At 50.5% G+C, this 14,179-nt stretch overlaps 9 protein-coding genes across 9 annotated transcripts; 4 read left to right on the top strand and 5 right to left on the bottom strand.

Annotated features, from left to right (window-relative positions):
- Nucleotides 1–3: 3 nt before the first annotated feature.
- N7477_009086 (uncharacterized protein) lies at nucleotides 4–271 on the top strand (the record flags this gene model as incomplete). The annotated part of the gene is made up of 2 exons (XM_056970747.1): nucleotides 4–40; nucleotides 78–271. The coding sequence occupies 2 exons, from the start codon at nucleotides 4–6 to the stop codon at nucleotides 269–271; spliced, it is 231 nt and encodes a 76-aa protein (XP_056817726.1).
- Nucleotides 272–316: 45 nt separating this feature from the next.
- On the top strand, nucleotides 317–1,111 carry N7477_009085 (uncharacterized protein; the record flags this gene model as incomplete). The annotated part of the gene is made up of 3 exons (XM_056970746.1): nucleotides 317–322; nucleotides 384–755; nucleotides 815–1,111. 3 exons carry the CDS (start codon nucleotides 317–319, stop codon nucleotides 1,109–1,111), a joined length of 675 nt encoding a protein of 224 aa, XP_056817725.1.
- A 63-nt stretch (nucleotides 1,112–1,174) lies between these two features.
- N7477_009084 (uncharacterized protein) lies at nucleotides 1,175–1,584 on the bottom strand (the record flags this gene model as incomplete). Its single annotated transcript, XM_056970745.1, has 2 exons — nucleotides 1,175–1,463; nucleotides 1,517–1,584. 2 exons carry the CDS (start codon nucleotides 1,582–1,584, stop codon nucleotides 1,175–1,177), a joined length of 357 nt encoding a protein of 118 aa, XP_056817724.1.
- An 81-nt stretch (nucleotides 1,585–1,665) lies between these two features.
- Nucleotides 1,666–2,864, bottom strand: N7477_009083 (uncharacterized protein; the record flags this gene model as incomplete). Its single annotated transcript, XM_056970744.1, has 3 exons — nucleotides 1,666–2,070; nucleotides 2,127–2,475; nucleotides 2,836–2,864. 3 exons carry the CDS (start codon nucleotides 2,862–2,864, stop codon nucleotides 1,666–1,668), a joined length of 783 nt encoding a protein of 260 aa, XP_056817723.1.
- Nucleotides 2,865–3,344: 480 nt separating this feature from the next.
- N7477_009082 (uncharacterized protein) lies at nucleotides 3,345–4,874 on the bottom strand (the record flags this gene model as incomplete). The annotated part of the gene is made up of 2 exons (XM_056970743.1): nucleotides 3,345–4,318; nucleotides 4,742–4,874. 2 exons carry the CDS (start codon nucleotides 4,872–4,874, stop codon nucleotides 3,345–3,347), a joined length of 1,107 nt encoding a protein of 368 aa, XP_056817722.1.
- A 344-nt stretch (nucleotides 4,875–5,218) lies between these two features.
- On the top strand, nucleotides 5,219–6,223 carry N7477_009081 (uncharacterized protein; the record flags this gene model as incomplete). Its single annotated transcript, XM_056970742.1, has 1 exon — nucleotides 5,219–6,223. The coding sequence occupies one exon, from the start codon at nucleotides 5,219–5,221 to the stop codon at nucleotides 6,221–6,223; it is 1,005 nt and encodes a 334-aa protein (XP_056817721.1).
- Nucleotides 6,224–6,264: 41 nt separating this feature from the next.
- Nucleotides 6,265–6,663, top strand: N7477_009080 (uncharacterized protein; the record flags this gene model as incomplete). The annotated part of the gene is made up of 1 exon (XM_056970741.1): nucleotides 6,265–6,663. One exon carries the CDS (start codon nucleotides 6,265–6,267, stop codon nucleotides 6,661–6,663), a length of 399 nt encoding a protein of 132 aa, XP_056817720.1.
- Nucleotides 6,664–7,406: 743 nt separating this feature from the next.
- Nucleotides 7,407–10,584, bottom strand: N7477_009079 (uncharacterized protein; the record flags this gene model as incomplete). The annotated part of the gene is made up of 2 exons (XM_056970740.1): nucleotides 7,407–10,115; nucleotides 10,171–10,584. The coding sequence occupies 2 exons, from the start codon at nucleotides 10,582–10,584 to the stop codon at nucleotides 7,407–7,409; spliced, it is 3,123 nt and encodes a 1,040-aa protein (XP_056817719.1).
- A 1,407-nt stretch (nucleotides 10,585–11,991) lies between these two features.
- N7477_009078 (cytochrome P450 monooxygenase) lies at nucleotides 11,992–13,171 on the bottom strand (the record flags this gene model as incomplete). Its single annotated transcript, XM_056970739.1, has 3 exons — nucleotides 11,992–12,774; nucleotides 12,834–12,942; nucleotides 13,119–13,171. 3 exons carry the CDS (start codon nucleotides 13,169–13,171, stop codon nucleotides 11,992–11,994), a joined length of 945 nt encoding a protein of 314 aa, XP_056817718.1.
- Nucleotides 13,172–14,179: the final 1,008 nt, after the last annotated feature.

Below are 14,179 nucleotides of genomic sequence, written 5' to 3'. Positions count from 1 at the left end.
TGCATGTACGTCTTTGAAAAGATATTAACTTTTGAGCTAGGTCGATCATCCATGATATGGGACCGCAACATCTTCAGCTGGGCATGATATTCTGACTGACCCCAAGGAACAATTTCAGTGTGCAGCTATCAGCTTAGCTAATATGTTGCATGAGATGCAAGAGCGTTCTGCTAGAGCCTGGAGACGTGAGGAGTGTCTGCCTCAGTCTGTGGTGACCAGGCTATCGAGGAAAAGATCCAGACTGGAGCTGGTCACCTTGCTTGACGATTGAAAAAAAAAGTCGTCCATCAGAGTTGAGGTTATTTTTGTCTTCGAAATGGAGGTGATTGCTGGTCTAGCTAACAAATGAGGCTCGGGTATACCGCCAATCCAAATCTTGCTAGTTCGCCGCAAGCTGCTTTTCTCTCGTTTTATTACAATCTTGGGTGAGTTTTTCGGATGTTTCGATACCAAAATTTGCTAACGCTGAAAGATTCATTCTGATCAATCCTTCCACACTGCTCATAGCGGAAACTGAATTGCAGACGATGGTCGACAGATATGCATCAGGAAAACCATGGCATCAACGGCTTCTCAACGGTCCTGTAATGGTCACCGAGGCTTCTCGTGATTTGATCCAGTTGTTTGTCTCGCTGGTGGATTCTGGGATACCGAGTCTCCTCCCCACGATGACATCGCCATTAGCGGCAGTCTGTGCTATAGCGATATGGATCTTACGGCAGAGGACTTCTCTTTTGGCTCGGGCTGATTTTGAAGTAACTATGATCATATTCTTGAGAATCTCTTGGTTACTGATTTTATTTTTTTTCATTAGCTCATGAGAGCGGGCATACAGATTACAAAACAGCACTATCATCGGCATGGAACCGCTAACAACATCGAGATCTTGCTTGACTTGGAACGCTACACTTTACAATGTCTAGAAGGCTCATCAACCACCCAAGTGGAAGAGCCGGGTGAGGCCCTTGGATTCTCACTGACTGAGCATGTCGCTGCTGATTTCGCAGCGTCTCTAGGTCTAGACCAAAGCTGGGGACCATCAGCTCTTGACTGGGCTGGATGGGATTGGAATAATCTAAGTCATCTGTTTCAATATTGCGAGGGATCATGAATTTCCAGAATCGTCTGAAGAAAAAAAAATACATCCTGCTCCGAGATCTCCATCACATTCTGCTCACGCCATGGTCTCCAGATACGGGATACCAGTCAATTTGTATCCTCTTTCAGACAGTTGAACAGGCTTCCGAGGGCTCGTGCGCTGGTATGGATCAGGTTCTCCATTGCGCGTTACAGGGAGTTCAACTACATGCTTTGCATTCGGCCAGTGAGTAGTCATCTTGGTCTCCTCGAAGGCTTTCTTCTTGACCTCCAATTCCTCCTTGGTTGCATCAGCGACAGGCATGTAGCATGTATACACGGCGAATCGGTTCTGATTGGACTCAGAGGAGACGTGTGCGAATCCCCTATTCATCGTTAGCCATGGAACTAGTATATCGATATGACACGATACATACACAGAAGCAGGTCCCCGGGCTCAGCCTCGACCTTGACCCATTCACAGCCCTTTGCCTTGAGCCAGTTCATGTTGGCTGTCGTGAGACCATACCAGTGTCGTGTCCCGATATTGTTAATATGAAGACTTTCTGGAAAGCCGGGCTTCACATATTATGTCCAGACTTTCTCTTCTTCATCCTTGAAGACCTCGTGTAGCTCCCCGCTCAACCGGTGGGCACCCTTGCACACAATCAAACCTCCGTCCTTGGGCCCATTGACAAGTAGGTTCACCAGTCCCTGCAAGCAGCGGAAGCCCGGCTCCTGGGGGTCTTGATCCTGCCGCGGCCAGGGCTTGTTGGGCTGAACGTCCTTGCGGTTCGGGAACCCTATGTTGACCGAATCGAAACTGCTGATCAGGTCTTCGGTATCGTAGACTTTCTCAAAAGCCTTGATGACCTCTGGCTCTTGACGCACTGCCCATGTGAAGGATTCATGGGCGATAGCATATCCTAGACACATTCCCTTCTCATTAATATCGGGGAGATGGTCTTTTTGTATAGTCGATGAGTCGTCTCGCTTGAAGCCCAGGTTGTTATACAATTGCGTCAGTGACTATACTATGTGGCTATGACCGTTGATACGTACAAGTCTTCCAGCCACTGATAGATCTCGTCCGCGTATTTCAGAGCCCGTTCGCGGGGAACGGCGCCCTTGACCACTGCATATCCATCTCGGAGCAGGTCATCGCGGAAGTCACCATATTTAAAATCCGGGCGCGTTGAGTGTAGTGGTGGTCTCGGTGATTGTGGCCATTGTAGTTGCAAGTACTGATTTTTGAAGATGCTTGCTGAGTATGGAAAGATCACTACTACCTGGATGTTTTTATATTTACTTCGACTGCTCGAATGTTGCCAAATAAGTGCTGCGTTCGGGCCAAACGCAAGGTTGACTCCGGTTCGGTTCGGCTCGGTTGACCACCGGCTGAGGACTGTGTCAACTGGCGCCAACCTCGGGCCTCTACGCTCTACTCATCAATATAAGCGATTGTATCTCTTTTGTTCGTTTCTATTTGAATCTCGGCAAGCCCGCATTCCGATGGTCAGTGAGATTCTTGCCTGGAACCTGCATTCTCGGGATTGCAACACCCCAATTTGTGAGACTCACATATTAACGCAACACGATGCACCTCTAACAACCAGCCCATCGACAAGATGTGGTATCCCGTCTGTTTTGATGGTTTGGGTTATAAGCACGGTGTTTTTATATTGTCGACGCATCTTGTGAGTCAGAAAACTGACATTCTGTTTCCGTGGAGATGCAAGATTCGATAAGGATACTTACACGCTCTGGAAAACTTGAGAAGATCCCATTAAAAAAATGGCGTGTAATGATGCAAATGGGAGACATGAACCTGGGATAAGTTGGTTTGTGAACCAATCGTGTTACGATAGAAAGGATCTACACTATTAGCTGACCAGCCAAGATTGACAAGGACTTTGAACTGGATATTTGACTGACGGGCCAGAAGAATGACCATGCTCCAAAACTCATGACTGCGATTCTACAAGCGATTCCCAGGCGTGTTTGATGATTTAGCTCCGCCTGTCATTGTCTGCTGAGCCATTTGTACCAAGACGATCTTCTCTACCGGCTTGAAGCCGCTGAGTATGTAGAAAGTCTTTTTGATGGCAGTCTGTTAAGGCATTGTACTCATCTGCCAGACTTGGTACGGGCATCAGACTAGATGATCATAAGACAACTGACATTCAATAAAGTTTTAAATACTCTCAGTCAACCTTTACCCTTCGCCCTGCTCAACGTGACAAAACCTCCTCAGAGACTCTCGGATTTTAGGCCCGAAGAAAAAACATGGGAATGGCAAGAAGCGCCAACACCGCACAATGACCTCCTCCACAATCATCCGTACCATCGTAACCCAAGGTTTCAATAGCCGGCAGAGTAGCATAGCTCAGTCCAAAGGAGATAAATCCTCTTCCGGCACAAATCACCACAAGAAAGGACGCCGCCCGAAATGGGAAGCTGTCAACTGCGTAGGTAATACCGACAATGTTTGCGCCCAAGAACGCAAAGAAAATAGCATTGTAACCTACCACAACAGAAGCCACGCTCCATTGGCGAGGGTTAGCACCGGCTTGGCCGTATATAATCCCGCAGACGATTCCCACAATCGCGGGGATTGCAATCATGGGAAGACGGTACTCGGGCTTGTATAGGCCATTGTTGTGTTTCGTGAAGAGACGAATGATCAGGTCGCCTCCATACCCCAGTAGTGGGAGGAAAATTAGGCAGCATACGATTTGACCGGCCTGCACGTACCCGAGAGATTCAAAGGCGAAGCTGTATGGTGGCGCCATTAGGATGTTGGCGAATGTGGAGGCTTCGAAGACATAGACGCCTAGGTGAGCTCCGTTCAATAGAAGGAGCCATAGTGTGGTAGGAATCAGGAGCCCTTGGAGGGCTTGTTTGTAGAAAGTTGGAATCTCGTGAAGACGTGGAGACATCACGACTGGTTTGAGATCATCTTTCCAGCGACGAGGGGGGTATTCAATGTCTGCGTCGGTGGAATTCGAGCATGGCTCGCCTGCCATTGCCTCCTCTGGTCGGTCGAAGTGGGACTCCGATACGAAATTTATCGACAGGATGAAAATCACGGCATTGAGGATGCTGAAGAAGCCGTGCCACCATCGCCAGCCCCATGCATTGACCATGTATGTTGAGATGACAAAGAACACACCGGCGGTGATGTTCTGAATGAACACGGACCAACCAATCTTTCGGCCTCGTTCATGAAGGAAATGAATCTCTTGAATGATCAGTGGTGAAAGCGCCTCGCTTTAACCAGCGGCGAGAGCCATGATGTTCCGCCCGGCAATATGGCTTCCCAAGCTTGTCGAGCACTGGCACCAAACTTCCCCAGCAATCAAGAGGATTATCGAGGCAAGAAAGATGGGGACCGGTGGTATAAGCCCATGGCATGCTGATGAGATTTCCAATTCTCATGAACAGTGTTGGGTATGTCATCAAATCGTTGGCGTGGGCTTCTTGGCCGGGGTAAGATGCCGCCACCACTGAGAAGATGGATCCCATTACAGAGGCCAGAACCACGGCTGTACAGCTGTATGCTGATACTATGATAAGCAAAGCCCATTTGCGTTATGCAGGGAGATTCCGTGGATCTGAAGTTCGTCAAAATAGGATCCAAGAGGAAGTGATTGGGATGAACTACCTCTAGGGTCAGGCGAAGGTGTGGGAATCAAGACCACTTGGTGACCCTTGTACAGAGCAACGAGACCGGCGGGCGTTGATGATGGCTTCTCATCACATGCAAGCTCCACATGGGAGATATCTGCCTTGTCCATGATTGTACTCTGTGGTGCAGAAAGAGCCGAGGAAACGGAAGAAGCACTCTTCAAAATCTCCGCGAGGAAGACCACTTGGCTAAATGCAGTGGCATTATATACCCCGGCTTCCACTCATCACCAATTGGAAAGTTCCTAGTTCGTTCATGCTAGCAAAGTACCCCGTGTTTGCGGGGAGATGTCCCCCATATTACCTGGACCAAGGTCCATTTCGGGCCCACCACCCGAACCGCGAAGCGTACCGAACCGAGCCGGGCATGATTCTGCTCATGTGTCTGCATACATAGCTTCTCAAAGAGCCACATTTTACTGAAAATCATTGATCAACTTTGCAAAGGACAATCATGAAGTTTGACTTCAACATGGAAATTCCTTGGGTCGAACTCCAAGCGCCGGAAAAAGGTCATGGAGGCTACCAAGGCCTTAACCCCCTCTCGGAAACTTTGCGAAAAGGTACCAGAACTGCGCCTGGCCGAAAATCTCTCTCTTGTGATATTCTCGTTGAGCACGATGTCGCAATTGTCGTTTCAGATGGCTGTACTCTTCACGCCGACATTTATCGACCACCGTCTGCACCAGACCGTTCATTTCCGGCCATTCTCTGTTGGAGTCCATTCGGGAAGAAGTTCAACGGGATCGACTCTCTTAAGCTGATGACACCCTGGAATCTGGGAATTCCTGATGGAACACTTAGTGGTCTGGAGAAATTCGAGGCTCCGGATCCTGCTGATTTCGTGGGTCGTGGATACGCCATCATCAATGTCGATTCCCGTGGAGCTTGTGATTCTGAGGGTCGAATGACAATCATGGGATCTCGGGAAGCGCAAGATGGGTACGATGTTATTGAATGGATCGCCAAACAGCCTTGGTGTAATGGTTCTGTCGGGATGGGCGGGAACAGTCACCTAGCCATTATTCAATGGTTTGTCGCTGCTCTCAACCCCCCGTCTCTCAAGTGCATCGCTCCATTTGAGGGCTGTGGAGACCTCTATCGAGAGAAATTTGCCCGTGGAGGAATTTATGGTGGCGATCTCTTTGACCATCTCATCCAAAAGTATATGCTGCGCGGGAGGAATGGTATCGAGAGTTTCAGAAAGATGTTTCAGGAGCAGCCGCTTGCGAACGAGTGGTGGAATGATAAGCGACCAGATATGACCAAAATCAAAATTCCAACATACATCACTGGGACATGGTCGAATACGATGCATGGAATGGGTGCTATTCGAGGCTGGTTGGAGGTTGACTCGCCGCATAAATGGCTTCGCTTCCATCCGTGGCAGGAGTGGTTTGATCTGTGGGGAACCCTCAGGCCAAATCCGAGCTGTTCTCTTTCTTCGATCGGTATTTGAAGGGTGTTCAAAACGACTGGGAAGATACCCCGCATGTGTGAATGGCTATGCTGAAGTTTGGCGAGAAGGCACCACTCGAGAATGTTCTCGAGGAGGATCTTCCCTTGCCTCGTACTGAGTACCGGAAGGCTTACCTGACCACTGATGGACTGAGCATGGACCAGCCTGCCTCTACCGCGGGTACTGTGTCGTACAACTCGGAAGATCCTGAGGATGCGGCAAAGTTCAGATACACTTTCACGGAGCGCACTCGGTTGTTTGGGATCCCCAAGGCTGTGCTATACATGCACTGTGATGATCTCAATTATATGGATGTCTTCCTCATCTTGACGAAAATCTCAGCCTCCGGAGAAATGCTGTTAGCCTTGAACATCCCATGGAAGAATCTCCCCGTCTCCTCTCTATTGCCGCGATCCCGGAAGATCTTCGAACCGAGGTGATTCTCTATCAGGGTCCAACTGGGATATTGCGGGCGTCGAACCGGGCCATTGATACTTCCCGGTCCATGCATCCGAACTAGCCCTTTTATACTCACGAGAAAGAAGAAAAGGTGGTCCCAGGGACGATTGTGCGTCTAGAGATCGGTATTTGGGCCATGGGGGTGGAGTATGAAGCTGGGGAAAGCATTGAGAGGAGGGTTGGTGGTCGTTATCAGGGGATTTCAAATTTCGGTACCAGTGACCACGTGAGGAACAAAGGACTGCACTGGATTCATGTGGGCGGGGAATATGATAGCCACTTGGTACTGCCATTTGTGTAAATTAGAAGCAAGAATCATTATTCGAAGTGTTATTTCGAAAGATGGAACAAGCAAGGTAGAAAGCTTGTCTGCAGAGGTGCGCCGTGCGAACCGTTAACTAAGGATTGACGGCTACAATGCTCCTTTCATTATACCTTTCCGTGTCTTGAGATTGTCGTGAAAGACCTTGTTGAGACCGCAGGCATTGTCAGATGTCTACCCGCCATAAGGGAGGAGAAAGGCCGGACGGACCAGGATGTTTGAACGGTAAATAGAAAGACATTCCCAGCTACGTCTGCAAGCTAAAGGGAGTTAAGAAGTAGAATCGTGGAAGTAAATTGAGATATCATTAAAATTGACGCATTAATTCATATATTCAAGGTCATATCCTTCAATCATTGAATCACCGTATAAAAAATAAAAAATTCATAGTCCCTCATAACTTTACAGGGACTTTAGCAGACCTTCGATCAGAGGTAGGAAACCCGAGACATCTCCAATAAGAGTCTGCGTCTGATTGACGAACTTAGCCGAGAGAAGATCCTCGGCATTATGCAACAACGACACGATGCCGTTGATCGAATCTGGCTCCAACAGAGTCTCGATCTGTGGCATCGATTTGTTGACGTTGCTGAGGATCTTCTTGAGGTAGTCGACTGTCTGTTCGTCGAGGAGAGAGCCGGCCTCGTCGACGAGGCTGCTTGTCTCTTCGACGAATTTGGGTGTGAGGAGGCTTGTGCCGTTGCCCAAGAGGTAACCCAAGTTGTGAAGAGTTGTGGCGTTGAGGAATTCGCTCTTGATGTCGGGGACGACGGGGACGAGGCCAGTGAGAAGCTCCTCAAGACCGCCAAGGACATAAGGAGTAAGGAGGTGGCCGGCGCCATCCACGAGATCGCTCGTCTCTTCGACGAATTTGGGTGTGAGAAGGTCTGTGCCGTTGCCCAGAAGGTATCCCAAGTTGTGAAGGGTGGTAGTGTTGAGGAACTCGCTCTTGATGTCGGGGACGACGGGAACGAGGCCGGTGAGAAGCTCCGCAAGACCCCCGATGACGTAAGGGGTAAGGAGATCGCCGGCGCCATCGATGAGGGAGCGGGTCTCGTTGACAAAGCTGGGAGTGAGCAGGTCGTTCGCATTCGAGAGAAGAGAACTGATGCCGTCGATGGTGGCGGGGGTGAGCAGCTTCTTGATCTCGGGGAGCAGAGGGGTGACCTGGTTCAAGATGGTCTTGAGACCCTTGACGAGGTCGGGTGTCAGCAGCTCGTCTGCGTTGTTGACGAGGCTCTTAGTCTGGTTCGCGAACTCGGGTGTCAATAGCATAGAGCCCGATGACAGGAGAGTCTCGAGCTCGTCGAAGGTCGCAGGCTTCAAGAAAGCGGTCAGCTCGGGCATAAGAGGAGTGAGAGCCGTGAGCAGCTTCTTGAGGCTGTCGACAGTGGATGTGGTGAGCAGAGATGAAGCGCCAGAAATAAGACCCTTTGTCTCGCTGACGAAAGAGTCGGTGAGCAAATCGTTGCCGTGAGACAGCAGACCAGAAAGCTCCGTGAAGGTCTCGTTGGTCAAGAAGCCCTGGAGCTCGGGCGTTAGAGGAACGATAGCATCCAGAAGAGTCTTGAGCGCGTTGACCGTCGAGGTGGACAACAATGAGTTGGCGTTTGTGAGAAGCGTCTGGATGTCGGTAATAGTAGCCTTGGTCAGCAAAGTCTTCAGCTCGGGCATCAGAGGAACGATTGCGTTCAGAAGCTGCTTGAGCGCGTTGACCGTCGAGGTCGACAACAGAGAGTTGGCGTTTGTGAGAAGCGTCTGGATGTCGGTAATAGTAGCCTTGGTCAGCAAAGTCTTCAGCTCGGGCATCAGAGGCACAATTGCGTTCAGAAGCTGCTTGAGCGCATTCACGGTCGAGGTCGACAACAGAGAGTTGGCGTTCGTGAGAAGCGTCTGGATGTCGGTAATAGTAGCCTTGGTCAGCAAAGACTTCAGCTCTGGCATCAGAGGAACAATGGCGTTCAGAAGAGTCTCCAGGGCGTTGACAGTCGACTTGGTCAATAGTGATCCCGCGGCGTCGATCAAAGACTGGGTCTTCGTCACGAACGATGGCGTGAGGAGAGCGTTGCCGTTCTGAAGCAGGCCAGAAAGCTCGGTGAAAGTTTCCTTGGTCAAGAATCCCTTGAGTTCGGGCATCAAAGGAACAAGAGCATCGAGAAGAGTCTTGAGCGCGTTGACAGTCGAAGTCGAGAGCAGGTTGTTGGCGTTGGTGAGAAGCGTCTGGATGTCGGAGATGGTAGCTTTGGTCAGGAGACTCTTCAACTCCGGCATCAACGGTACAACAGCGTCCAAGAGTGACTTCAGGGCGTTCACGGTAGACTCGGTCAACAAAGAACCAGCCGAATTGATGAGCGACTGGGTCTTCGACACGAATGAAGGCGTGAGGAGAGCGTTGCCGTTCTGAAGCAGACCCGAAATCTCGGTGAAAGTGTCTTTGGTAAGGAAGGACTTGAGCTCGGGAAGAAGAGGAACAACAGCGTTGAGAATCTCATTGAGCGCGTTGGTGGTGCTCGCGGTCAAGAGTTGGCCGGCAGAGTCGATCAAAGAGGATGTCTTCTTGACGAAGTCGGGAGTCAAGAGGGTAGCGCCATTGTCGACGAGAGTCTCAATATTGTCAACGTTCTTGGTGGAAAGCAGACTGTCGGCCTTCTCAACCAGATCATTAACCTTGTCAATATTGTTGAGCAAGGACTCAATGCCGTTAAGGTTCTTGTCAGATAGGAAGCTATCGGCCTTGGAAAGGATGTTGCTCAGGGTGGCGGTGTTCTGGTCACTCAACAGCTTGTTGGCATTGGTCAACAGGTTGCCAATGGAAGCAGTATTGGCGTCACTGAGCAGAACACGGATGTTGTTATCGACCGGAGGAGCCAAGCTAGTGGAAAGATATTTGAAGGTGTTCTCAATCTCACTGAGCAGGTTGGGGTTCAGCAGACCAGCGATACCCTTGAGCAGGCTCTCGAGATCAGTACCAATAGACTCGAGACCGCTGAGACCGGAGCCAGAAGAGCCCCCAAGAAGACTGCTAAGTGTTGACTCAATGCCAGACAGACCAGAGTCGGTGGCAGTCGAATCGGTAGACTTGGTGCTGCTCGCAGTTGAGGCAGCGGTGGCCTGAGCAGAGCTCGAGGTGTCAGCCACGGCAGTGCTCGGAGTTACCACCGAGAACACCGCCGAGGAGATTATCGGAGCTGGCAGTCGATGCACCTGCCGTGTTGGCCTGGGCCGTATTCGCCTCAGCAGTGTTTGCCGAAGCGGTGTTTGCCGCAGCAGCAGTGTTCACAGTTACAGTATTGGCATTTGCCGTGGCGGCATTCGCAGTATTGGCGGATGCAGCATTGGCAGCAGCGGCCGTATCCTGCTCCTGACTGTTCGCTTGGGCAGTAGGAGCGGCCTGCGTTGTAGCGGCAGCCTGAGCTGCATTCTGCTGAGCAGTGTTTGCAGAGGCAGTTTCAGCTTCTACATTGTTTTGGGCAGCTGGAACTGCCGCTGCAGTTGAAGCCGAAGCTGCAGCTGCGGGTGAGGCTCCCCCCACATTACTGGCGGCGAGCAAAGCAGTTGCGAGAACGGGAATGAAACGCATGGTGGCTGGGTATCTTGTGTGCGTTCAACCCGCAATCACAATGGGCTTCTCTGGAGAAATCGAGAACGAACAGCCTGGGCAAATCCGAGTACTGGGTTGCGCCAGGTCTTTATTTTGGCGACCCCGGTGATCGCCATTGGGGAATATCAATTTGGGAAGAAACCCTCCACCGGGCTATGACACTAGGGCATCGTGGACCGAGATGTGGATCGACACCGAGGCAGGAGGCCGAGACGAATGCCATGTGATGAATAGTGTCCGTACTTCCCGTCACCTCTTGTGCTGTATTCGGCGAGCTTGACATCAGAGATTGTCCGGGGGTGGGCTCGAGAGCGGGCTTGGTAGGGGAAGTCTGGGGAGGCTTCCCGAGGCATCAGGGCCCAACTCGGTGGACGAACTCTGATTCAGGGGATGGGTTCGCTCTTCACATGCCCCTATCTGGATCCATCAATCGAATGTGGTGCTTTCGGGCAGTTTGGGGGTCGTTGCGCAGGTCGAAAAGAAGGGGCGGACAGGGGAACTAAGCTGAAAAGGGGAAGGTGGGCGGGGGAGTGCCTTGAGCCTTTCTCCACGGGGCTTGGGTTTAGCGGCGCAAAGGCCTGGGTTGAACCTGAATCCATCTTGGGTCCAAAATGAGGGGTTCTCGGCCTACCTCCAATTTAGGATAAGCTTACCCCAGAGTCTCGGGTTGGCCCAGTCATTATTGGCTCCGTGAGGAGTGGCTAGCTTTACGACCGGTGCAACTCGCTGATCATTACTTGCGCACGAGCTTGACCGAGTATTGGTGCAGACCAGAGGCTAGCCAAATGGGAGTCTCGCCAGGCACCAGATCCTGCGCACTTCTCGTACCATCGTCCTATGAGTGTAGTGTTCTGGTTTTTCCCATTGTGCGTCATGCTCTTCTCCCATTGTACCCCGAACGAGCCCAATTGATCGGCTAGAGATCTCCGCTCCAGCACTACAGTAGTCACTACGACTGTCCCGTCTGAATTCAAGACATTTGGCGCATTCTGGATCTCCCCTGGGGAATAATCAGGCGTCTATTGGTTCGCTTATTCCCCGCCCTGCCGCTCGCGCAGAGTAATTCACCTGCGCATCTTTATTTCGTTTTTCCTATTCCGTGTCTACGTCACTTCCTAGCTCGTCGAAGCCGATCATATCCGATCATGGAATGACACTGTACGACAGTTCAATCACTAGCTTGAGCAAGATCCTGCAAATGCAAAAATGGGTAGACGTTTCAGGGGCAGGGCCAAAATTAAGGTATAGACCGTTTTGGGTGACATCCGGAAAAAGAGGCAAAAGGTGTTGTGACCCGCGATTCTCCTGGGCTGTGCATTGACCGTATTTCGCAATCGCGCGACTTTGATAATTCCCGGTCTCCGCTTCGCTTCGCCTCCCTTCTCTTTACATCCTGCGGTACACTCGGACAGGATTACTCTCCGGCTTGAAGAAGCAGAATCCCGTCTGGCTTGGTCGATCTCTTTTTGGACTCTTGTGTAGATCTCTGGGTCTTTCAGAATGTAGTAGAGTCGTGGATAGGTAGATGGCCGTGGTGTCGCCGCCGCCGAAGAAGGCCGACCAGGCTTCCGTCTTGACATCGTCGATATCAAAGTCGACTTTCGGGCCTTTCTCGCGGTAGATCTGCAACACCTTGGTAATAAAATCTGATCGCTCGGATTTGACCTCACTCTGACCAGGCTGGACGCGCTCGGCGACCACCCGGTTAGACGCGTCGGTCAATGTGCCTACCGCTCTAAATGCTTTGCGGAGGCTGGGGAACAGCATTCCTGTGAGCATAAAAACGGGCCGAAGATAGATTGGCATCAAAGCAGCCAGTGTCATCACGGGAATCAGGTAATCTGCAGATGCCATGAATCCGAGATGATCATGTCGGCTCCTCAGAGATCCGAAAGTCTTGCTGAAGAATAACTCCCCAATTGTATCATAGGCAAAGAAGCGACTCCATTCATGCAGATCAATGCATTGTTTCTTGTCGGCACTGTCCGAAAGTTGCTCCAATAGAACGTCGATACAACCATCCACATACTGCTCGGCTTCTAGTACATTGTGAAGAGAGTACACTGGGTTGACAATCCGACGTCGCTCGGCATGAATTTGCTGGTTATCAGAAGAGAAGTGATCTGGGAAGCGACCCACTGGAGCGCGAAAGGCATGATAGAAATCACTCTATTGAGATCAGTTTCACGTCAAGATGTTTTGACTCTTCGAAGAACCTTAAAACGCACCTTGGTAAAGCCCGAGTTCACGCCGTAGATAGACTTGATCGCCTCAGGATCACTGAAAATGAGTTCATTGGGAGCAAGGCGCACGATTGGACCTGGGTAGATGGACAGTCTGGACGGGTCAGACACTCAGCATATTGATCATGAAGTTTCTTCTGAACTCGTTCGGGATGTCCACCACAGACCTGACGGATTCACCAAGCGCGCGAGACTGTGGCCCAAAATGGACCTGGGAATTTTGCCAATGGATGGAAGGTTCTTGCATAGATAATTCAAGCCACACAATACACTATGGATGCGGCCGCAATGTATATTCCGAGTTGTTTCGCGTGGATCTTCATGGTTGGAGTATTGAAGCTGTTTAACCTCGCTTTTCTCGGTTGTTGACAATACCCAAGCTCCGAAAACCAGAGGTGGACTGTAGTGACTCCTCAAGGGCCATTTGCGGTGTTGCGATCGCGGGGTCATTTGAAAGGTATCTTTGATATCACTATTCTCTTGGCACTTCTGGTTGTGCGCGGCTCAAACTGTCAAACGTTGCTCAACATGGCCCAGCCGTTGTGCAACATGCAAGCCTTTGTATGTGTGACTTATCTTTTTGAACATTATTGGCTGCATTCCTGAATCGTCACACATCGGGTATGCGGGAGATGCATGACAAGCCTTCTGGCTCCAATAACATCCTTCGAAGGTGCTCTAGGCTCTGAACAAGGCTGTCGATTACGTGCCTCACTTAAGAATATATTCCTGCTGGCTATCGAGGTTTTGTCAAAGTCAAAATGGTATTTATCTCATGAATGCGAATGATGCTTTTGTTACTCAGCAGTTAGAAGACTGCCTTTCTCCTGCAGCACTTGACATATCGGAAATGTGCAGTGAAGATTCGGCGAAACCTCGGGACGCGTTTGGTCCCCAGTACCACTCCGCCTAGGCTTCAGGACTCCCAAGGTGCCGACAGCCGTGCCTCCGGTAGATCTGTCTGGACCTGCTCCATACTCAGGGACAGTCTTGGTGGACGTCAGCCTACATCAGCATCTATTTATATTTTTCCAATGGCCTCACTCGAGGACCACTCCATTATCTTTCAACGAGGGTCATGTAAATATAGTGGACCATGGACGGTGGACATAAAGAGTAATACAAGCTGGAAACTTTCTTTGGAAGTATTCATACCTTTCTCCACTAGCTAGGTAGATTCATCTTTCTTTATCACGGCACCGACAGTCACTGAAATTCGATGAAACGTGGCGTCGTAAGATGGATATCTACTATAGGCTTCCTGCTCTTCCGGGCTCAACAATATGCTGATGCTTTGAATCACATCCGTGTCCTTCTGGTACGGACTCGTG

The sequence above is a fragment of the Penicillium maclennaniae genome (genome assembly GCF_028827695.1).
Source record: "Penicillium maclennaniae strain IBT 15551 chromosome Unknown utg000008l:1.0-3552695.0:1.0-3555053.0, whole genome shotgun sequence".
Taxonomy (NCBI): domain Eukaryota; kingdom Fungi; phylum Ascomycota; class Eurotiomycetes; order Eurotiales; family Aspergillaceae; genus Penicillium; species Penicillium maclennaniae.
Note: the sequence above shows the minus strand (reverse complement) of the source record. Positions and strands in the feature narration are given on the sequence as shown.